The following is a 25155-nucleotide window of genomic DNA, read 5'->3' as shown; positions in this document are numbered from 1 at the left end:
TAGGTCAGCGTGGTGGACTAAGGCCTACCCTCTCAGTAGTAGAGGAGGCCCGTGCCCAACAGTGGGACAGCATATAATACAGGGCTGATATTATTAAGTGTGAAGGAAGGAGACAGCCCCGGATCTATTGGGGGCAATCCGGGGCCCATGCCTCGGACGGCGAATTCAGGGGACGGCAAATCCAAACTAGGCAAACGAATACACAACTCACAATTAACGCAACTTTGACTACTGAGACATCCAGAACATTACACACATAAATTATTTCCTGCGGGGTGCGATACGATGCTGACAAAGTTAAAAATTTAAGTGGTCGGCGGTGGCGGGGTTTGTTGTTCTCACACTTCCCTCCCACAGATATGCCCTCCCAACTTTCATCCAAGTCCCTGCAATCGCTAGCCTGTGGTTTATGGATGCGGTAATTGTTTCTCTGCTCATTTCTTCATGGAGAAAGTCGTATATGTATAATATAACGCATATCAACTTCAATGAACAAAACAATTTCATTCCACTCGATACCAGGAAAACATAAAACAACAAAATATGATTACCAGCTGTCGCAATCAATCGCTTCGAGAAAGTGTGTCAACAATGTATGCGTCGGTATGCTAAGTAGCTTCGTAAAATGAGGAGACGGTAGATTTTTTAAGATATTTATCTATCTATATATATAGAAATGAATCCCTATTTCCCTTGGTCACGCCATCGCTCATGAACGGCTGGACCAATATCACTATTTTTTTATTTTTGTGTTTGTTATTATCAGGAGATGGTTCTTATGAAAGAAAAAATTCAAAAAATTGCGCGAAAAATTTGACAATTTAAGAAAACTTAACGAAAATATTAATTTGATATAACTGTCAATTGTTTGAAATAACTGTCAACGATTGACAGAATGCGCGCTGCAAATTCATAGTTCAGACGGGACGTCTGTCGGGTCAGCTAGTGTATCATAAAACGTAATATACAATAATACTTTTGCGTTATAATTAATTTAAAAATTAAAACATTATATATTAAAAATATTGTTATATAAAGTTACCTTTGTTATTTCGCTCGCGTGAACGAATTCAAAAATTTATAATATTCATATACTCAATATTCAATACCTTTCCGTATTAAAATCTAACATATATGATAATCTAGAGCATATAATACATATTTAAGTTACATATTTAACCCAAATAGTTCCAGCAGTGCTGTGTTTATTTCTAAAATCCACACATCTACAATTTCGCATTTATATTAATAACAATAAAGATTAATAACATTTTTGGGTACTTAACAGACATACTGTCGGTTTAGTTACTCGTTAAGTCCATTGCACATTATTCAGACCTTTCCATTCCAACGTTTAGCAGGCGTATATGTGTATTAAAAAGTAAATATCATTTAATTAAGCCAGTGATATAACATTCTTCGCTAATAAAGCAGTATGTACAATAAAGTACTGTTACGCACTTCACAAATAACCTAAATAATTGTTGATTAGCACACATACACTCACGCCTTTATCCCTAAAGAGGTAAGCAGAGGTACAACCAGGCGCTTTTCCCCATGTGTGTTCCGTCCCATAATAGGAAGAGCGTTAAAAGAAATATAAGAAAATATAAAATACTAGCTTTTGCTCGGGGCTTGCGCTGAGAATCAGATTTCTGGGATAAAAGTCCTGCTATATTATTTCCCGGGATAAAAAGTAGCCTATAACCTTCTCATGGTCTTAAACTATCTTCATACCAAATTTCATAAAAATCCGTTCAGTAGATTTTGAGAAAATCGATAACATATCTAGACATATAGAAAAGGGGACTTTGTTTAATAATATGTATAGATTATAAAAATATTATCAATAAAGAAAAATAAGTTTTCTTAAAAAAAATATTTGTGTATTCTTTGTGAATTATCGCTTGCTTTAACGGTGAAGTAGAACATAGTGAGGAAACCTGCATACCTGAGAAGTTCTCTATAGGAATTTCGGGGGTGTGTGAAGTATACCAATCTGCACTAGACCAACATGTGGCTGATATTATTATTATTAGTAAAGAAAACAGTTAATCAATACTTGTATTTGGGTTAATATTTCTGTAGACCTTATTTATTACTATTTGAACGGGCGAATCATTAATTTGCACCCACGTCCATCCACTCATACGCATGTTTCGTAATCACAAATTAAACAAAGCGCTATCCGATTTTTTCCACGTCTTAATTCCCAAGTCGGATTCCCACAAGGTCAGGAGTCAAGGACCGTGGGGTGTCACGGTTGGCGGCCGAAACAGGTCGATGACCGCAAGGATCTTATTCCATTGTTACAATGGGTCGAGGAACTTAGTCAATAAGTAAGCGCAAGTGAGGTCTAGAGCTAATGTTTAGATTATCGGTTGAACGATTTTGCTTCCTTAGTCAATGAGCGGTTGTTAAAGCGAAGTAATTAACATCAGCTAACATTTTCTTTAAAATTATATTTTATATCCGCCCGGATAGCGACCACCAATGTGTTAGAACCCGCCATAGTGGCCCGCGTAAGTGTATCGCGTTCTGGGATCAGTCTGTGTATATCGCGTTCCAACAGGCCAGTATGATTGTATCGACTGCCGAGGAGTAATCATCCTACTCAGTCGATACTCTATTGGACCCCACTCCACTTACCATCAGGTGCAGTGGGGTCACTTTGCCCGAACACGTATATAAAAAATATTTTAACACCTCTACTTTACGCACTAAAGTTTTTATAAATGTTTGCATCAGTATTTGCTCTTATACCGCGTCATCAGCCTACGACTGTCCACTGCTGAACATAGCCCTCCCCTAGAGCGCGCCACGTTGCTCGGTCCTCCGCTCTCCTCATCCAGCGTCCACCGGCGATCCTGCGAATGTGGGCGGACCAGCGGGTCAGAGGTCTTATACCGTGGCAGTAGGAAATCTAATAGCATCTTTATATAATGATTTCTTATGTTTACGCGAATGTTAGACATTGAAATTAAACTAATTTTCCGGACTCTATCGCGGTATTTTGGATTTTATTTTTCTCCCCACGTTTCGAAGACTTTGCAGCCTTCATGGTCACGGGGGGTACTGAGGTGTTGTTCATCCGTAAAGCCAAAGTTACAATTTTAGCTGTTGGTGACCAACAGCTAAAAATGTTTAAAAAGTTGTATAATTGTAAAATGTAGGTAGATATTGTAACTTTGACTAGTTTAATTTCAGCATCTTTATACATTGTCCAAGAATCCTATAGATTGTTATACTTACTATACTCAACGTCTCGTCCTCAGGCCACAACCAACAGGAAGCTTCGGGAGACTGTGGCGCTGGAGCTGAGCTTCGTCAACTCCAACCTGCAGCTACTGAAGGAGCAGCTCGCAGAACTCAACTCCTCGGTGGAACTGTACCAGAACGACAGGTGAGGGACTTGTGCCAGATATTAACAGCTATAATGAAATAAACTATGGCAGCTATATTCAGCTTACTACCCGCTGTTAAATTCCTCCTGCAAAGCTTTGGGTAGCTGAAAAGTGGGTGACCGGGTTGCACCTCTGTCTACCCTTCGAATATAATAGCGTAATGTTTTTATTTGAGGTGTATCAAACCCGTCGGGGTTTTCTAGGCGTATGCGGTCTTTATATTTATTATTATTAAGCCTATAGTCTTCCTCGACAAATGGGTTATCACTAAAAAAAAATTCAATTCGAAGCCATAGTTCCTGAGATTAATACGTTAAAACATACAAAGTTTTAGCTTTATATAATAGTATAGGTAACGAACAATAGGCGAACGGTAAGCTCGTCTCGTCATTCAAATCAATAAAAAAAAGATAATAAACTATAATGAAATCGCAATAATTTCACAATAAGCTTACAAAGCCGATTAACAACATAAAATCTTCTCAATATTGTTTCAACACCATGTTATGCACCATAATGTTTTAATTAACATAATATTAAATGTTTTTTACATTAGTATTTAAGTAATTATACCATTCTTTTAGTCGTGAAAACATATGAGGCGTTTATAAATAAATTTATTATAGATATTTTACTGATGACGAGTCGAACTTGCCGTTCGCCTGATGGATAGCGATACGACCGCCCATAAACAGTAGAAACACCAACCAACACCTTGAATTACAAATTACTGTTTGGTATTCCACTGCGCTTGCCATCCTGAGACATGAGATGTTAAGTCTTAACACAACGGCAACAGAAACCGGAACACAACAGTAACTACACACTGCTGCTTGGCGGCAGAAATAAACATTGCGGTGGTACCAACCTAGATGGACTCTAACATATATAAGAGATCTACTACCAGTAAAATTTATATTATTAGTAAGATAATATGTAGACTTAAAGTAATTAAAACTCACATTAAGCTGATTTATAGAAATCATATTAATATACTGGTTTGATTAAATGTCGAAAATCTAAGATCCGCTTACATCAGAAGGTTACAGAGCGTTTACACAGAGTTGTATTCAATGAAAATCTATAAGTCATGGGGCTCGTAGCCCTCTAAAATGTATTTGTTATTTTAAATTAAAAATAGATAAATGGGTAAATATAGGTGCTATGATTATTTTTTGATAAGCAATATTTTTGATACATATTAGGAACATAATATTACGGAAGTAAGTAGATTTTGAGATAAATGTCGACAGGTTCAAACCCCAAGGGCACGCATCTCTGACTTTTCTAAAGTTATGTGTGTATTCTTTGTGAATTATCGCTTGTTTTACGGTGAAGGAAAACAGCGTGAGATAACCTGCATACCTGAGAAGTTCTCCATATTAATTTCGAAGGTGTATGAAATCTGTCAACCCGCAAAAAGGCCAGGGTGGTGGTTTAAGGTTTAAACTCTCAGTAGTAGAAAGGCTCATGCCCAGCAGTAAGACTTTATAATTTAGTACAGGACTGATATTAACAAATAAACTTTCAGAGAGATAAAAACACTACAGGAAAAATATAAACGAAACAGCAGTTAAAACCTGTTATTGCTATCGATTTTTTATACATCGCATTGGGGGGTCAATTAATAGATCTCGATTCCAAAGTCCATCTCTGGCACACGTATCCACCGGCAATTACATGTCTCTTTTAATGTTACGCATAATCATTATGGAATTAATTTGTGTGAAAAATTGTCTCATTTACCTTGAGCGATAAATGTGAAGGTAGATTTGCAGTTCCATAAATATAGGCTGTTTTGGCATTAATTATGGTAATTTTTCTACATTCGCCTGGAATATTTACTCACTCGCTGTTTTATGAAGGTTGAGTATTATAAAATCTAACTAAGTTTGTAAGTCATACTTTTAGACCTGTTTAGATAGACATTTAAAATATTTTGGACATATAGCGCGACGGAAACCAGACAACTTGGAGAAGTTGGTGCTCACCGGCAAGCTCGAAGGCAAGCGACCAAAAGGACGTAATCCGAAGCGCGGGTCGGACCAGGTCGCCAACTCCCTGAATATGCCAATGAGCGTAGCGGTGCACCAAGTCGAAGATCGCGCCTCATGGAGAAGACTACTAAATGACCTTGGACGGGATCACGATCCTCAGTAATGAGGGGCCGACTGAAGAAAGAGAGATAGACATTGACCGGTTCCTGAACATAGTCGTCAAGCCCTCACATTAGCAAACAGTTTTAGTTCGCAACACGCTGTTTTATGAAGGTTAAATTGATACGTATCAATTTGTATATTTCTAGATATACATTGGCCAATTCATGAAACCGTGGTCGTCAAACCGCGGCCCTGGGTAAATGGCTATCAAAACATATGAAGTTAACCCAGACAGTTTCGACCTGTCTATCACACTGGTCTTAATATTATTATGGAAAATTTCTCAGGTACGCAGGTTTCCTCACGATGTTTTTCTTCTCCGTTAAAGCAGACGATAATTCACAAAGAATACTGACATAACTGTAGAAAACTTAGAGATGTATGCCTTTGGGTTTTGAACCTGCGGGCCTTTGCCGCCGCAGTCCATAGCACTCAACTAAGCTATCGCCGCTGTCGGACTATGTGAATGTTGAATTCTGCCGTCAAGCACTGTGTTTGGTTAACATACATGCAATAATTCTCGCAAGTAAGACGTTTTTTTTGCATACCATAGTTTCCTGACGTCTTGTGAAAGAAGAGTTGTGTAATTGTGACAAGCCATTTTGAACCTTGGGTGGTGTGTTTGTGGCATAAAAGTAATTGGTCTAATAATAGTAGAAGACTGCCTCTTTGAATCTAAAATTCTAAATCGTCAGCCAGATAGTGATTGAGGATCTACAAATGTATTATTATAGTTGTATTCCTTACAGAATAACAGTCTTGGTAGTAAGCCTCATAAGTGCCATATTCCCAAGTGACATGTTATTTTGTCAGTGCGTAACAAACACGTAACGCACCGCGTCGCGTTCAAGACAATAGTAATTGGCAAATACAATATCATTCCACGCTAATTTCACGAATATAACGTAACACGGCTATGTTACGAGTTTACACTGCCATAGAGAATAACGCGCCTGCAGCCATGCAGTATGCATACAAAAACTATCAGAAAAGAATTTTCAAAATCCAAATAATAAATAAGGCTAGCTTTGAAAGTTAGAGGAACGGGTAGGTGTCAAATAACAGAAATAGCAAACGGCGACGTCACCGAGAATCACCGGCCATAACACTACATGCGTGAGAAAGAGATGGCTCGATAGCTCCATCACGCCCCAACTTTTCTACAAAACAATATTTCAAATATGAATAACTGGTTCGTTTTTCAATTAATTTTTAGAATGTCTTTGTTTGTATTTTTTGTTACATATATATTATAAATAAAGGTAGTGTGACTGAAGAACCACTGGTTCGTAACGAGACCAACCATCCATTTGTTTAGTTTTTTTTGTGTTGTAGTGAAAAACATACGATTTTTTTGTTATTTCTTTTATTAATAAATTTTACAATATGTAGTGATATGTTGCAATTTAATCAAATATTTATCTTGATTATTTATTGAAACGTTTTTATTAACAGTTCAAAATTAAGTGGGAATTCAAGGATTCCGTTACCTTACAAAAACATACAGAAGTGGGTACTTATCAAGAAAATTATTGATATTAAGAAGTCACTTACGCGTTTGCTTTATGTAATAAAGGTTTATTTATCTAAAATATAATGTTAACATAACGCGTGTCCAAAGACATTTCAACATATCTGCCGTACGGACGGATTACTTTCACATTCCTGTGTTTACATTATTTATATAGCATTACATGTGTTTCGCGGTAATTATTACTTGCAGGGAAAGTAGATAGTACTAATCAATCATAGGGTGCGGTTTAGTAGACTTGATATCTATATTACTGTAATATGTTATGAAATATAGATTGGGAGTAAAAAAAAAACAATTGCCTATTAATTTGAAAAAAAAAACTATGAAAAATTATCGTCCACTATTAAGGTACTTAAAAAAATTAATGTTAATATGTTAAAAACTTTTGTACTTACATTTATTTATTAAGCCATGATTCTGTTATCTCCAGCGTTTGAATTTTTCGTCGGTCTTTTCATGAATTTGTGGTTTTTTTTCGATGATAACGCAATAAAATCGATACTTTTCATTAATAAAATAACAAGAAGTTAATTATTATAATCAGATAACCTAAGATCCGTTCAGACAACTAAAAATAATAACCAAAACAAATAAATTAAATAAAAAAAATTCAAGACTTACCACATTATACCGTATTTTAACACAAATTTACACAACTTAAGAACCGAACCCATGACTGCAGTAGATCAAGCAGGTTATAAAATAAAATTTACATAATGCCAGTGATTAAGTAAAATTGTCGGGCAAATGGGCGAACGCACAAAAACTTTAAATGGGCCATAATGAGGACGGCGCGGGCTTGGGAAACAAGATGCTGCGACAGTGGCTCTCAATGCGCCCTCTTTGGAAGAGGAGGGAGGTAATTTTACAAAAGTCAGGTAAAAGTTGTAGACACGTAAGACGTATTTGTCTATGAACAAACGAAATTACAGGAAAAGGTTTTTGTCTAAACACATATAACACATTATAGCCAGTGTAAGCCATAAAAATATGTAACATCTCATGTCTCAGGATGGCGAGCGCAGTTGAATACCAAACAATATTTATAGTTTAAGGTGTTGGATGGTGTTTTTACTGTTAATTAGCGATCGTATCGCTTACCATCAGGCGAACGGCAAGCTCGTCTCGTCATTCAAAGCAATAAAAATCCCAGTCTTATCGATTTGTTTCCTTAAAGCCCTAAAATAAATAAATAAATAAAGCCGGCAACACTCCAATAATATTAATTAATATTGTTTTATAATGTCGCAGGAGGTCGCTGGATACGGACCGCTTACAATAGGTCGATCTGGTAATCTTTAGGGAAGGCCCATGTTCAGCAGTGGACATCCTGCGGCTGATGATGACGATTGTTTTTATAGTACATGACTATTTACAAAGTACTAAGTGGCGATAGCCTAGTTGGGTGTGGAACGGACTGCCGAGACGAATGTCCGCATGTTCAAATCCCAAGGGCACACACCTCTAATTTTTAAAAAAAATTATGATCTGTGTATTCTTTGTAAATTTACCAATCCGCACTAGGCCAGCGTGGTGAAATAAGGCCTAAGCCCCCTCAATAGTAGAGGAGGCCCGTGCTCAGCAGTGGGACAGTATATAATACAGGGCTGATATTATTATATTTATATATTATATACGATGAAATATGTACCTCTTCAGTCCAAATATAAATCTGTATTTATATTTGTATAAAATAAAATGTTAATGAATGAACGGTTATATAAAAAGTTGAGAACCAACTCCTTTGGCACTAATGAGATTCAAAGTATGAGATGAATGAAAACAACGCGAAACCGTCGCCATTAGAAATAGCAAAGTGTTTTGTGAGCTTAGTTTATAATTAAATGCGTGACATGCGTGAAGCATGTAAAAATAGATCTATATTATTTATGTTGACTGCCTCGGTGGCGTAGTTGTATTGCACGCCCGGTACAATAGCGCTCTGAGGTCCTGGGTACGAGTTCCGGGTCGGGCAAAGTGATATTTGGGTTGTTCTGCTCAGGATCAGCCCGGAGCCTGGAATTTGTGCCCGATATGGCGATAGGCTCGCCCCCTATCACATCATGGGACGGAACATACTTGGCGAAAAGTGGGTGCCCTAGTTGCGCCTCTGCATACCCCTTCGGGGATAAATGCGTGATGTTATGTATGCATGTATGTATGTGTATTATTTATATAAGTATAGTTGAAGAGTTTATTTAAACGCGCTAAAGCTAATCTCTAAGAACTACTGATTCGAATTGAAAAATTCTTTCCCATTAAAGAGGCTATAGGGCTGTTAAAAATCGTATTTAGTAATAATATAATATAGTCAGATAATTAACCATTGTTTTTTCACTGCGTATGACACTACTCACTTTTTAGCCGTAGAAAGTAACTTTTTTTTATTAATGAACTCTCACATGTAAATGTAAAATATAAAATAGTTTACACTTAATGATTCCATTCACGTGTAGTCAATTAAAATTAAGAAAGAAGCACAAAAAGCTATCTAATTTCCGCCATTGTTGCAATTTTCCCGCGCTCCGCGGCCGCCATCTTGCGGCCATAGATTGTAGAATGTGGAATGCGCGGTAAACTACGCTCTATAAACATGTGTGTAAGATACTATAATAATTTTAAAATATTAACTAATATTTATTATACCAGATAAATTATCTAGAGCATAGAATTTGTGATATAGATGCCCTAGGATTAATGACCATCGTTATCTAAATTCTAACTTAGGAACACGAATTGACAAATCTAACGCCATATTAGGAGATAGTACTATGCGCCCGCGCATTGGAAGCTAGCCAGGAGATAGAATTAGATGTGTCCCCAGGAGCATTCAATTAACGAAAATTTCATAATCATCGAATGTGATAACGAACCGCGAAATTTTCATTAAGCTTGTATATTTTTGTTTTATCAATTAAATAAAATCAAGCCATATTTAATACCACTTTTACTAGCGGGTTAAACGTACATATTTTTTATTTTATCAAGTAAGTACCGAACTTTTTTTAAAAACAAGAGGCATTCTTTAGGAATATAGATATCCCAGTCTTGATTGAAGATAGATGCCCTTAGGGCGAGGAATACAAATGAAATTGTTCAACAATATTAAATGGGACATCGAACTCCTATAAATGCTATTATTGTTAGAAAAACTAATTTAATATATTTTAATATTGATTTAAATGGCTTCTAAGGTTTTTATCCAAAAAAAAGTAGTAAATCAAAAGAAAATACTAATATCACGATACAATATATTTAGGATGAATTGTTAATTTTGAAACAGAACAACATTATATGTATCAAAAAATGCTATTGTACATCTATCGTATCTATTCTCACATCCATAAAGTAAAGATCCTTTATAAGTTGCATTTCAGAAAAGAATTACCATTAGCCATTTTATACTGCATTCCATAAATTATTATTCATCATCACTACCAGATTTCTTAAAAAACTATTAGTGTCTATTTCTACGCAGTATAGTTGCCTATATCTAGTTTTTTACTTGTCTATAAGCATCGCACCATAAATTTACCCGCGTCGTTTAACCATAGAGTTACATAGTTATTGAAAGCGGCGGCACTTTGATAGCAACTAATTGTATTGTCTCATTCCTGACTTCTTGTACGCATACTTTGCAATGTTATGAGACGGTTCACGCTACTTTAAAGGGTAGAGACTTAGAGAGACACTCACTAGTCTAGTTTATTAAGCGTCATTCTATCAATTAGATATATTGCCTGCCTCTGTGGCGTAGTTGTACTGCATTCGCGGTACGGTAGCGTCTCTGAGGTCCTGGTTTCGTATCTCGGGTCGGGAAAAGTTATATTTGGGTTTTATTGCTCAGTATCAGCCCGAAGCCTGGAATTTGTGCCCGATATGGCAATAGACTCGCTCCCTATCACATCATGGGACGGAACACACTTGGCGAAAAGTGGGTGCCCTGGTTGCGCCTCTGCATACCCCTTCGGGGATAAACGTGTGATGTGTGCATTCTATCATTCGATACAAATCAATTCATCGGTGAAGTCGGCTTGTGGTGCCCCCAATCCTTACGCAGATATCCTATAAGTGTTGGTAATATTGATTTTGCGACAGATTTTCTCAATTGCTTGGTTGTTTGGGCAGAATTGACAGACTTGAACTGTGGTTTGTGGAAACTCTTCTAGCCTTTGAGTACGAAAGTTGTTTTTAAATTGAACGAAAGCACCGAGCGATGAAGCTTGAGTCTCTGGGAACATTAATCTATCTAAAATCCGCAATAAAAATCTCCTTCGCTCCATAGCAAAGCGCAGGTATAGTGACTCAGGTTAAATAAAACACAATCAAACACACATCATGCAGTTCTCCCTGGAGGGTAGGCAGAGTTGCAACCGGATCACCCATTTTCACGAAATGTGTCCCGTCCCTTGATGTGATAGGGGGGCGAGCCTATCACCGTTTCGACTACAAATTGCAGACCCCCGCACCTCAGAGCGGTCTCACACACGCATGCAACTAAACCTCCAAGGCAGGAATAACAAACTTAAGTCTTTTTCGATATTTGTTACAGCAAAGAATGCCTGATGCCGATGGTGCCGCTGGGTCTAAAGGAGACGAAGGAAGTGGACTTCCGCGAGCCGTTCAAGGACTTCATCCTGGAGCACTACAGCGAAGACGCTGCGGCGTATGAAGACGCTATATCCGACTTTATGGATACAAGACAGGTAACAAACACGTGCGTTTTATCTCCTAAGGGATAGTCAGAGTTGGAAGTATTACACCCACGTTACATCATGTGTAGTCTGTGCTATAATTTAATAGCAGACTAATCTATCGCCATATCAGGACGAATTCTAAACTCCGGGTGATATTAATAAAAAAAAATATCAATTTATCTCGACGTCAAACCTCAGTATGGCAATTGTAACGTAATACGGCAAAGCCACTATGGTTGCGTATAAGTTTTAAATATATTCATCAACAATGTATGTCATGCAAAGACTACTGGAAAAAAATCACAATCCATGCAATAATAAATAAGGCATAGAGCTTTGATAATTAGGAGAAGGGACAGCTATTAAATACCAAACTATGACGTCACTAAGTGTCATCGGCCATAACACTCTGTGCGTGAGAAAGAGATAGCTCGATAACCATACCACCCCTCACTTTTGCTCACAATATTTCAAATACAAATAACTGCTTTATTTTTTAACCAATTTTAATGTTGTTTTCACAGAAGAATTTAATGTTCGTGTTATTTTCTGATACAAATAATGTACAAAATCAAACATAGGAAATCACCGTATTATGCCAGCATTAGTTATTATGACGGTATTGATTGTGTCTAGGCGATGCGAACGCCAGTGCGTGGCGCGGCGGGGGTGACGCTGCTCTTCAAGTACTACAACCAGCTGTACTACATCGAGCGGCGGTTCTTCCCGCCGGACCGCTCGCTCGGCGTCTACTTCGAGTGGTTCGACTCGCTCACAGGTAATGTACTATATTATCTTGTAAATAAAATTTAATTCGTTCATTCAGTCAGTAATACTTTCAATTTGCAGACAGCCCAGGGTCCATAGCCAAGACTTCCCTTTAATGTGTTTTTAAACAATTTAGTCCCAAATATAAAAAGATTTCAACTCGTACTCTCAAAAAACCTTTATTACAATGTCATAAGAGTGACATCTAGCGGTTGATATTATATAAACATGAATTGTGCAACTCAGTAAAATCATTTCCGATTGTAACGCCATCTGTTAATCGTATCCATAATTGTGATTATTTGGAACGTTTAAAAATGATTTATTATTTTGTTGTAGGGGTCCCGTCGTGCCAGCGAACAGTGGCTTTCGAGAAAGCTTGTGTCTTGTTCAACATTGCTGGCATTTACACGCAAATTGGGGCTAAACAGGTACTTATGGATTCTGCATTGAATCAAACCGTATTTAATGAAAGTGAAAACTATTGCTTAGTTTCAAGCGATAAATGTTAAAGAGAACTACGAAAGAAACCGGCTATACAACTAAAATACTAAGAATAAGTGCACATACGGCGTTTAAGCATAATGCTTTGCCGGTGGTAGGATATATTTTATGTCCGCCTGGATAGCGACCACTGTACACAAAGTGATAAAACCCGCCATAGTGGCTCGCATAAGTACGTCGCGTTCTGAGATCTGCCTGTGTATATTCAGTTTCAAGCAGGCCGGCATAATTGTGTTGCATGTCGACGGGTAATCATCCCTCGTCAGTCGACATTCTATTCGACGCTTGAAAGGCAATCATATCTAAGCAACAATCAGCAAATTTTTGAGTAAAGTGCTTTCAAGTTTTGATTTTAATATGAAAATCCATAACAATTAAAAATTTTATTTTATAAGTAAATTTAAAATAGTCTTATGTTATTAATTGTCCTAGAACTACAAAACCTAGACAAAATGACGCAGAAAAGCAATGGCGATTAATAATATTTATGTAATTAATTTTCGGTATATTTTTCGCTTAGATAATATTATTACGTTTCAAGCGTCTTATTGGATCCCACTCCACTTACCACCAGTTCCAGGTGGGGTCACTTTGTCTTGCACGTATAAAAAAAGCAATGCGTTAAGTGGTTTGTCTCTTCAGGACCGCAAGAGCAGCGCGGGCCTGGACGGCGCGGTGGACGCGCTGCTGCGCGCGGCGGGCGCGCTGCGCTACATACACGAGAACTTCACCAACGCGCCCTCCGTCGACCTCGCCGCCACCACGCTGCTCGTACTCGGCGCGCTCATGACCGTCAGTACACATACATTCAATCATTCAGTCACACAATCATTCATTGTTAGAATCATTCATAGTTGACGTCAAGCAAGACCTAGGATGAATTAACTATTTGCTTGAAATGTTCTATTGACTCCACATTGGAGTAGATAAGGACAGATAGTAGATGAATTTAGTCATTCATTCATTCATTTGTACCTATATTTCCTTAGTTCAATTCACTCATTCATTCATTCTATGGTTCTTTATTTGATTGACCCATTCGTTAATTTCTAGCAGTCTTAACAGCTTGTATATGCATTTCTTGCATTTAATGACCTAATCCACACACTATGATTTTTTTTAATTGTTATCATGAAGTTTGTCAGTTTACATGGAAGCTCAACTTATGCAACCTGAATAATCACGTAATGATTTACATACTATATTTTACAACTATCACAACAGAATGAATTGTCACTATAACCAATTTTTACGTGGCATTTGTATGTGTGTGCGAAATGTATATATATATAATGTAGATAGTGAACCAGTGCTATGACGGTTCCAGGCGCAGGCCCGCGAGTGCCTGGTGGAGAAGCTGCGGCTGCAGGCGCGGGAGGCGAGCGCGGACCTGCGCCGCGACTTCGAGCTGTGCCTCGACCTCGCGCAGGAGAGCGCGCACCTCGCCAACACTTACTCGCAGCTGCATGAGAAGGTACATACATATATCCATACACATACCATATATACATATCATATAGTATCACGTTTTTTCCCTTTCCAGGATATGTTTTATTTCGCCAAATATTGTAGAAAGTTTTGCAAATGCAATTTGTAAAGATGTCATTTTAATAGTAAGATTTTTTCTTTGTTCATATTTATATTTGACTAGTCGACCCGCCAGACGATGTCCTGTCAACTATGAATTTGCAGCGCGCATTCTGTCAATCGCTGAAATTAGCTTTTCTTAAATTTTCTAACGTTCCGCTCAACTTCGTTAATTTTTTCTTTCATAAGATCCTTCTCCTGACAGTAACACAACAAAAAAAATAGTGAAATCGGCCCAGCCGTTCACGCGAGATGTCGTGACCAAGGGAAATAGGGATTCATTTTTACATATAGACATTAAATGATAAGAAATGATACTACGCGATATTCTTTTATAAAATACATCATTCAAATTTCAACTTATTAATATCTAATTATGAAAAAATAAATTTATATGTTTCTAAAATAATTTTTTTTTTCTATATTCAAGATGCAGACAGAGGGTGTGTTCAGTTACGTGCCATATTCGTGGGTGTCGCTAGTCCACGTCAAGACTGAGTTTTACAAAGGTTAGTTTAGCTTAAACTCCTTGTGGTACGTCGAGAATATAAGAATGATATATCGTCCAGACTTTGAAATGTGGGTTAAATGTTGTATTTTACTATAATACTGACATAGGCCTCCCCGACCAATTGAAGTTGGCTATTCCACTCTTAAGTTCACGAACTTAACGCAATACTAGCGTGTTACGAGTTTACACTGTTATGGATATGAGGGTCCAAGGTGGAATAGTGTTATAGGGCATGAATATGTAAAAGAAGTGTTATATGAGTATATAAGAGTAGAGATGTGAAAAATAGTTTAGTAAAAGTATTTAAATACAAAATGCAAATGCATTGTTACTTTATTACGGAAAAATAACCTTATTATGTAGTGTATAAGGTTATATTCCCGTGACACACCGTAATGTCATGTAGCTGTCATGTTTGCCGGCAAACATTCCGATGCTATATGGGTTAAAATACATTTAAAATTATTCACATCTCAGTATAAGAGTATGTATTGGTGTTGTGGTCGGCAGCGCTGGCGCACGAGTACGCGTGGTGCGCGCTGTCGGCCGCGCCGCGCCCCGCGCACGCCGCCGCGCGCCTGCGCACGCTCTACCGCGCGCCCGCGCCGCCCGCCGCACACGCCGGCAACGGTGCGTATGCAAACACTTGCCCGCTACACATGTCGCGAAAACAATAGACGCTAGGATCATCTACTTAAAAAAAATACATCACCTATGGGAGCAAATTACCGGGAAAAAAAATGGCTTTTTGTTTCAAAACATTATCTCGTGTGCTCATTTCAAGAAACATACAAACAACCAAACTATTTGACACACTCGCTTTTTTCTTTAAAAAGTCAGATTACGTCAACCATCTACTAAAGAATAAAGCTACCTTTATTATTTTTCAAGTTACATCCCCATAACGACATAATTAAAGATCTATGAATCCAGTCTAAAATTGAATTACGGAACATTACTAACTAAATCATTTATTTATTTACGATACCAATGACTGCAAATAATGATGACTGAAAAGTTATAACGAAGAAAAAATAATTCAATTACATCGTTGCTCAATTCCAGGTGCATCGACAACAGGCACGCAAAAGGAGGAAGAGTACGACTACGCGGCGCTAGCTAGGGCACACCTCGCGGAGGCACTCGCGTTGTACGAAGAGGCACTGCGGCTTCAAAGGATGTGTCGGTACGTCACTATATAACCTATAATGGTATATGTAACGACATCTATGTGGACTTGTGGAAGTCTTGTTTAAAATTTTAGTCAAGAGATGACGCTACCATCTTACGTCCTAAAGATTTAAATATTTGATTTATTAGAGTTGAACTATAATAAAATATCTACAATAAACCAGTATATTCATTCATATGCCATAACTGGATGAAGGTAAAATTTCTATACACATCCAATATTTAATTAATATAAAGGTGATGTCATTATGAAATTTTTCCTAAACCTCGAGCATAGTGCTTATATAACTCTGAATATGGACACATTAACATAACTAATTATATCGCTAATTTCTAGTGAGCTTCGCGGTAAAGAAGCGCTATCAATCGTAGTTCGTGTGAGGGTGGAGCGGCTGTCGAAGGAACGCGCCGCGGCGGACGAGCGGCCCGACTTCACCGACCTACTCGACGCACCCGCCGTGCAGCGTGAGTATACATGAAGTCAATAATCATTCACATGAATAACAGAGTCAAACAAATAACTCTTAATACCATAATCATATTAGTGACTTCTTGTTATAGTAGTCTGTACCTTGTTACAAATTATATCTTGTGAATGTCCTTAAATATAAAATGACATACATGGTAAGTAATCTAAAAACGAATTCTGGAATATGACTGTCCATTTCTTACGTAGCATTTTTATTCGCAGCATCATCAAAGTTCCAACTGGCGCTCACGCCTCCAGACTTCTCCCAATACAGAGTGGACGATCTGTTCAAATCGCTCGGTCCTATCGCCGTCTTCTCAGCCAAGAGGCACTGGAGTGCCCCACGTCTAGTCCAGCTCCAAAAACACGACTCCAGGAGACACAGGCACCTCAGGGACGATGACGAGAAAATAAGATCAAGGAACAGCGAGAAACGAGACAGATCGGAAGACAACAGCACATACTACAACCAGATAATCAGAAGCGACGAGAAATACACAGATGATTACGAGAAAAAGAACAGAGTTACGAAACAAAATGGGATTTATATACACAGTTATAATAATAACTTTGAATACCATCCTAAAGTGTTGGATTACGATCATAAATATGAATATAGGAAGGGGGAGAAAGAGAGGGGGGAAAAGAAAGGGAGGGAGAGGCGGAAGGAGCCTCTGAGGAGGGCAGCGAGCGAGTACAACATGTCATCGAGGGACGAGGAAGGGTTTGGCTTCTCTGTGAGAGGAGATGCCCCGGTGATTATAGCTGCAGTGGAGCCCAACTCCTTAGCTGATGTAAGTTGAACAGTATTTATATGATGTAGAGTCTTTAGTATACGGAATGATTGTGTCTTCATATATCTGTATATTTTCCTTTGTTGCACTATATTTAATTTAAAAATAATTTTTCATAAGATTTAAAGAATTCTATAGTTATAAAATTGTTTCTCAGATCGGCGGGATGCGTGAAGGCGACTTCATAATATCTATCGGCGATAAGGACGTGAAGTGGAGCTCTCATGAGGAGGTGGTGCGACTGATCCAGCAGGCAACGGATACGCTCACCATGCGTTTAGCCACGCCAATGGACAAGAGTAGTCTTAAGGTACTGTCTGATATTGGTTATAGGAGATGCGGAAACAGTTGTGAGCCTCTTGACTGCCTTGAGCCATTGCATATGTGTAGTGACGATTTTAAAATCCGGTCTAAGTTTCAAGAAACTTAACATCAGAATTAATAAAATAAACTATAAGTTGAATATTAAATAATATGCAAAATGGAGATATTTTAATCTAAACATATTAATTCAAATTATTACTGCTATTTTGCATATACATTTATCAGAATATTATATTTGAATTAAACACCAATTTATACTAATACATTTAATTACTTACATATTACATTAATTTCAGGCATCTCCTGAATCCCCGAGGCAATCGAACTCCAACCAAGGCTCGGTGTCGGCCGCCTCCACAGCGTCGAGCGGCTCCACCGCGGTCACGGCGCGGTCCTCGGCGCGGAGGGCGCCTTCCTGGAACCCGTTCCGGCGCCACACCGCGCGCGACAACAGCTCGCATCGCGGCTCGCACACCAACGTCATATTTAGATAAGCGACATCTATCGACGGATGTCTCATTCCATTTCGTTTCAACGCCATCTATCCGCTCAGCTATGAACTATACCAAATAAAAACATTCCGTTCCAAGTTTCATCTCGAAACTGTTATCAAGACTTAGTTAAGTATTCAGCGCCATCTGTTATTCATTTCCCACGGTATTATAGGGTCTCAAAATGAGGTTTTGGTATAGGTGTGTATTAATCGGTGAACAGTCTCACGGCATTCGCAACTATTATATATTTAGGTTCCTAAATATATAATTAGAATTTCGGGACTTTAATCTTGGCTATGATGTTCCAAAGTGTTTGCCCTCACTTTAATATATTTATAAATTAACAAACCGCCATCTATTGGAGAAGTTGGTAAACTGTTTTATCTAAAGGCATTTTACATACGTATGTTAACCTTAATCATATTTTATTTGTTTATTTATAATGTTTTCTTCTTTAAGAATAACCAACATATACTATGTAGTTATTCAAATTATCTCAAACTGTCACATCTTTATTTCATACAAAAGACGTGCACAGTAAAATTAACGAATTTGTTATATTTTTGTTGAATTTTAAACTTTTCCAATTATAATGGAAACCACTTACTTTTATGTATAAACTTATATTATTGTTAAGAGAATGCGATACCCGCCTGGATATAATTGTATAGTAGAATAAATTCGATAAAAATATTTATTTCTTGATGAATTCTTCATAATATTATTTTCCACATTACAGCCATTTATATTCTTTAACATTGTTGATCAACTCCATCTAGCGGCAGTTGAAATCAACGTAAGTTTTTGTTAAATGTTTAACATGTATGTATGATATTTTGTTTATTATGTCACAAATAATATAAGTCATTAAATTTTGGTTGTGATCGATTTAAAATTTTAATATGAAATGTTTCATATTGATCGCACCCAAAAATTCTAACCTCAAAATCTATTTTGGCGGGAAGACACATTTCGTCAGAAAATACGTGAAACTGCAAAAATTATACTAAACATGGTTTTTAAACATTTTGCACTTAATTTGTAGACTGATACATATACGTATGTTGTAAAAAGTATGTACTTAATATATAGTTGTATATCGGTGTAAATTCTACGAGATAAATATCATGATTTGTATAAATTGTTATGGTTATATACGCGTACTTTTAAAATAAAGTTTTAAAAATATTTGCTTAATTTATTTACACTCCTTACACTATTAACCAAGGAAAAAAAATATTAAATGTAACAAATTTATTGATATTTGGCAACAAAAACAATCAATACGTCAAAACATAACAATTAACTTAATAATAAATCGCCTTGAACACGGTCAATAACCATTATATACCAAATAAAATACTTACAATATGTATCGACCAGTTTTTAGTTAGCTAAGTATTTGTGGCCGATCTGAATGTAGTTAGAGTCGCCATTACTCACTTATTTAGTTAAGTGTCAAAGGCATGTAAGACGGCTATCTTCAAGATAAATCTAAATTATTGAAATAAATAAAATATAAACACATTTAAAATCCAACATTGTTACTATATCACTATATATCGGTATAACAATATACATTGCTGTAAGTATAAATCTAAATATTTGGTCCAACTACCACAGAAATGGAACAGCGTTTCATTTGTTTAGGTTAAGATGGCTACATGACGATATTATGCCTTGCAAGATATATAATAATACCAACCCTGTATTATTCCCTTCCCAATCTTAGACGAGATCTCTACTGCTGGTGGTTCCTGATACTGTGAGAAATATTCTATTATCTAAACCTGTCAGAGTGTATCTTACATAATTACATATAGGACACTCCATATTCCACAGCCAATACCGGCTTAATCCATCACAAATCACCAGAACCGTCAACTATCTATCCAGAAAGTTCTCGAAAAAGTTCTTCGTGTTATCATAGACTCCGAAAAACACGAAGCCTCCTATCGTAAAGCCGGTTAACCTCGGCGTTACTCCAGCGAACAGTCCCCTCACTCCTGACTCCATGTAGATGGAGACCAGGATAGGTTTGATGCGCAGCTTCCGTGTCACCGCATAGTCTTCCGCCAGCATGATCCTGGTCTTGGCAAGGTCCAGGGGAGTGGTGACTGCCGCTGCGAAGCCGCCCGCTATGGAACCGCAGATGGCGCTCTGGAATAAAGGAAAGTTTTCGTTTGTTGAAAGTTTTAACCATATCTCTTTTCAATACGGAATCACCCTAATATAGGTGTAAATGTAAATAGGACTTTTTCATCGTGGGCACGGCGAAGTGGTCTCATTGCCCCTTGATAAGTGAAGAGATAATCATCCCCGGGCGGTCATCTCTACTCCGTAATGCCGGCCGGCTTTCGTCTTCACGCCACGCTTGAAGGCCCTCCAGTTGTAGGAAAGTGGGAACACGTATGCTGGCAAACTGTTCCACAACTTAACTATGCGGCAAAAATGTAAGTAATAAATATAAAAGAATTAGTTTTTAACTTTTTGGATTTGGCTTTTTTCAATACAACAATGGGTAGTGATACAATAAAGAAGAATCAAGGACAAAGCACAAGTTATTGCCATTTGTATGAAGTAAAACAAAAAAGCGGCGATAGCCTAGTTGGTTTTGAAACGGACTGCCGATACGAATATCCGCAGGTTCAAATCCCAAGGGCACACACCTCTGACTTTTCTAAAATGATGTGTGTATTCTTTGTGAATTATCGCTTGCTTTAACGGTGAAGGAAAACTTCGTGAGGAAACCTGCATAAGAAACTCTCTATTAGGAATTTTCGAGGGTGTGTGAAGTCTACCAATCCGCACTAGGCCAGCGTGGTGGACTAAGGCCGAATCCCTCTCAGTAGTAGAGGAGGCCCGTACCCAACAGTGGGACAATATGTAATACAGGGCTGATATTATTATTTATCATTATATTATTATAAAACAATACATAATATGCAAGATCTGTAAACTCACTTGTAAACTACTGATTTGTCCATCATTATGGTTCTTGACGGTGGTCTTGAGGAACTCCCAGACAGGCAGCTCTATGAAGCTGAAGGGCAGGTCGCGCGCCACCGTCGACAGGAACCCGCGGTACACACCCTTGCGGAAACCCTCCGCTTTGTACGCCTGGAATGGACAAATAGTATTTAATAATTCACATTATAATATATATTATTATTATTATAATATTGTATAATAAATATCTAATTAATATCTTGTGAACTTGTAATTACGTTTGGCATTAACTTGTTATTTTATTCAATGATTGATTATTATTTTTATCTTTTTTGTTAGTGATTAATAACTTTTACCGACAATATCTACTGTATTGTAAAATAACTTCATATAAGTGGAAACTTTATTGATTTATGTATTTTGATTTATCTTAACTAGTCTATAAGAGACAAAATATTGTATGTTTCCTAAATATATAAATAAATAAAACGTGAAATGTTTGTACGCGCATAGCTTCTAAACGACTACACAAAATTGGATAAATATTTGTTTTATTTGTTCGTTATTGTCAGAAGGTTTGTATGGAAAAAAATTGCACATGTTTAAAATTTCTCAGAACAGTGAGTGTGCGAATGAGATAGAAGACTGTGAGATACTTATAATATTATACTAATACAATCAAAGCTAATACATATTAACTTATTATAATCTATACATATTATAAAACAATGTCCCTTTTCTGTCTACCTGTATATTATCGATTTTCTTAAAATCTACTGAATGGATTTTGATGAAATTTAGTATGGAGATATTTTAAGGCCCTGGGAAGGTTATAGGCTATTATCTATCCCGGAAAAATATGTAGCGGGACTTTTATTCCGGAAAACTCATTTTTAATATCTTTCACACACTTTATAAACGAATATAATACAGGCAAAGGTATCAAGAAGTAATTGGTTATCATTAACCGACAAACATAAATGTGTTACAGGAAACCCAAATAATGATAACTGAAGGGTAATACCAGATTATGTTTGCTACAGAGATTACAATTCAACTGATTATGATAAGACAAGAAAAAACATGCTGCAAAAAGTTACATCAGAGTGAAATAAACATTGTTTATTGAGTAATACAATTTGTTTTTTATTGCTTTAAATGACGAGATGAGCTAGCCGTTCGCCTTATCGCAAGCGATACGACCGCCATAAACAGTAGAAACACCATCCAACACCTTGAATTACAAAGTATTACTTGGTATTCCATTGCACTTGCCATCCTGAGACATGAGATGTTAAGTCTTATGTCCAGTAGTTATATTGGCTACAATGCTCTTCAAACCAGAACACAACAGTGTCTATACGCTGCTGCTTGGTGGCAGAAATAGACATTGAGGTGGTAACTACCCAGTCAGACTCTCACATATGAGAGACCTACCACCAGTAACTAGTAATATTTGTCACAACCATAGATATTTCATGAATTTATAGTGACTAAACTACACGGACTTTTAAACAAGAAATGTAATGAATCAAAGCTTACTTCTAACAATATAGATATGCTGCTCCGAGCCTTAGGTCCTACATACGTCTGTTTCCTCTGCTTTGCTATTTCTGTGGGCACTCGTATGACACACGCCAACTGCAAAAAAAATCATAATATATCAAAATAGTTTAAATTATATAAGATGTTATTTCATAAAGCATAATAATTATTATATTATTTACAGTGTTTTTCTAAGTGGAATACAACAGAGCAAGTAAACTGGTCCTTAATGGCAGGAATAGACATTGCATTGTGATATGCAAATAGACTTCGAATATAGCATACAAGAGATGTTATCATAAAAATATGAATCACAATTTTTCTGTGATAAAACATAAATCACTGAGTAAACAAGATCCTATTTTTTTATTTTATTTTATTACGCTTTATATACAAAGAATATAAAGTCAGACTTAATGCCGAAGGCATTCTCTACCATCAACCTTTAATGTAATTTTTCAAAAATATTTTCTTAGTTATGTATGCATTTCTAACTGAAAATATGATGTTGCTGCTGCAAGTCAGTCTCTTCATGTAATAGTAGTGGTATTTTACTTTCTTATCTTACTTTTTTATTTTAAATTTATATTTAGAATAATTTATACAAAAACTTTGAAGATTACAAATCTATGGTTTCATTTATTAACGATGTCAACATGACCCTGTAAAAAAGACAATGGACACCAATTAAATATTAATACCGAGAAACAAGTTTGAACTCACCACTTCCCCCACGCTGGCTGCAAACATGTGGACTAGGGGAGTGTACTGAGCATTCACATATGGTGTGCACAATTTCTTAGTAGCCTCATATGATACAAAAAATAAAGCCGTTGTAGGCATTGATGTTGAGGCCACAGTGAGTAGACCTAAAAAATAATACTGTACCTCAATATTATATTTAATTATTATAGGAACATCAAAATTTTACACAAAACAAATCTTGGTTCAGTCTTTTTAGAACAGTTCGGTTCTTATGTGCTTGCCAAATAAAGATGTACCAATATATATACAAATTTCTCTAAGCTATGCTTAGTTAATACAGAAATTTACTCAATCAACTGTAAGTCAAAACCCACCATCATGCCTCTTAATAAGGTTTAAACTAGGAACTGGTGATGTTTTTGACAGCTATTTAAACAATTCTTAACCACCCATTAATGCTAAAACAACTTTATAAGTAAACTGATTATGAATAATCAATATTAAAATAAAAGTATGACACTTAGAAGATTAGTGTTCTCTTAGTGAATTATTGCTAATGTTGAAGGAAAACAATGTGAGGCAAATTCCATACCTGAGGAGTAATCTATGAGAATTTTGAAGGAATGTAAAGTCTGCCAATCTACACTAGGCTAGCATCACTGCGCAACTAAGGCCTCTCTTAGTAGTAGGATTGTAACCAACAGTAGGACAGTATATAATACAGGGCTGATATTATTACTAAGAATCTAGATACTGCATGGTTAGACGAACGCAGAACCATTATTTGATTTTAATTTTAGTCCAAATATGTAACAGGAATATATATTATGAAAGCCACGAGTGCTTTATATTCTTACCTCTATAAACGCCATTAAATCCTCCAGCTTTTTGAAACCCTTGTGCACTCTGCAAGCGAGTTTTTATCGTATCCAAAGGATATAAAGCAACATCAACAGAAAATCCAGCCATTGCCCCAGCCTGCAATCATAGTACTTTTAAAAACAAATTTACTAGAAAATATAAATGAAGTTCGTATTAAAACTTACCAGTAACGGCGGCAGGTATAAAGATTTTATAGATCTTTTTTCTTCAGTAACACCCATGTTTGATTATTTGCTAAAAGACTTCTCTAAATGTTATAGAAATATAACCTTACTTCTCACTGGTTGGTGAATAAAAATATTATCACAGCTGTTATATGGTATATTGTTTGTACTTGTCACAAATGACTACTACTACTCAATAATTTGGTATGAATTAAGCAAGCAAATATACTTATACTCCTACTTGAAATGAAATTATTGTAAACATGATGTAATAAAATTCGTGCTTCCCGCTATGCGATGTCAAATGTATTGAAAACGTCAAAATTATTTTAGATAGGGATAGTCAATAAACATCTTTGTTAATAAGAATAGGACAAAACATAAATGCTTTACTAAAGTTATGAACGAAGTGCATTACGTCTGGAAATAAAATATCTAACGAAAAGTTGATAAAGATTGAATAAAAAACTATAA

The 25155-nt window shown here is 36.7% G+C and overlaps 2 protein-coding genes across 3 annotated transcripts in view; one reads left to right on the top strand and one right to left on the bottom strand.

The window, feature by feature from the left end:
- LOC115444546 (rhophilin-2) overlaps positions 1 to 19624 on the top strand; it is a 93212-nt gene extending 73588 nt beyond the window's left edge. For both annotated transcript variants that reach the window (XM_030170364.2, XM_030170365.2), the window contains 13 exons: positions 3276 to 3403; positions 11650 to 11803; positions 12431 to 12572; positions 12902 to 12993; positions 13709 to 13858; positions 14394 to 14540; positions 15084 to 15162; positions 15675 to 15794; positions 16230 to 16350; positions 16693 to 16820; positions 17047 to 17618; positions 17776 to 17928; positions 18239 to 19624. In XM_030170364.2, the coding sequence (XP_030026224.2) occupies positions 3276 to 3403; positions 11650 to 11803; positions 12431 to 12572; positions 12902 to 12993; positions 13709 to 13858; positions 14394 to 14540; positions 15084 to 15162; positions 15675 to 15794; positions 16230 to 16350; positions 16693 to 16820; positions 17047 to 17618; positions 17776 to 17928; positions 18239 to 18436 (2184 nt within the window). In that variant the 3' untranslated portion in view covers positions 18437 to 19624. The remainder of the gene's footprint in view (positions 1 to 3275; positions 3404 to 11649; positions 11804 to 12430; positions 12573 to 12901; positions 12994 to 13708; positions 13859 to 14393; positions 14541 to 15083; positions 15163 to 15674; positions 15795 to 16229; positions 16351 to 16692; positions 16821 to 17046; positions 17619 to 17775; positions 17929 to 18238) is intronic.
- Positions 19625 to 19680: 56 nt separating this feature from the next.
- On the bottom strand, positions 19681 to 24994 carry LOC115444547 (S-adenosylmethionine mitochondrial carrier protein homolog). The gene is made up of 6 exons (XM_030170366.2): positions 24682 to 24994; positions 24493 to 24613; positions 23654 to 23799; positions 22928 to 23026; positions 21401 to 21556; positions 19681 to 20596 (listed from the first exon to the last, which is right to left on the bottom strand). Exons 1-6 carry the CDS (start codon positions 24736 to 24738, stop codon positions 20321 to 20323), a joined length of 855 nt encoding a protein of 284 aa, XP_030026226.1. The 5' UTR covers positions 24739 to 24994; the 3' UTR covers positions 19681 to 20320.
- Between the last annotated feature and the right edge of the window lie 161 nt (positions 24995 to 25155).

This window comes from Manduca sexta, chromosome 4, assembly GCF_014839805.1.
Source record: "Manduca sexta isolate Smith_Timp_Sample1 chromosome 4, JHU_Msex_v1.0, whole genome shotgun sequence".
NCBI classification, from domain to species: domain Eukaryota; kingdom Metazoa; phylum Arthropoda; class Insecta; order Lepidoptera; family Sphingidae; genus Manduca; species Manduca sexta.
Note: the sequence above shows the minus strand (reverse complement) of the source record. Positions and strands in the feature narration are given on the sequence as shown.

Bases quoted from the DNA above. Each gene is read 5' to 3' on its own strand.
- LOC115444547 (XM_030170366.2), bottom strand. From the start codon at position 24,738: ATGGGTGTTACTGAAGAAAAAAGATCTATAAAATCTTTATACCTGCCG. The intron at 23,800-24,492 runs GTAAGAATATAA...ATTATTTTTTAG, and splicing joins ATTTAATGGCGTTTATAGAG to GTCTACTCACTGTGGCCTCA. The intron at 21,557-22,927 runs GTAAGCTTTGAT...TGTCCATTCCAG, and splicing joins GCATATCTATATTGTTAGAA to GCGTACAAAGCGGAGGGTTT.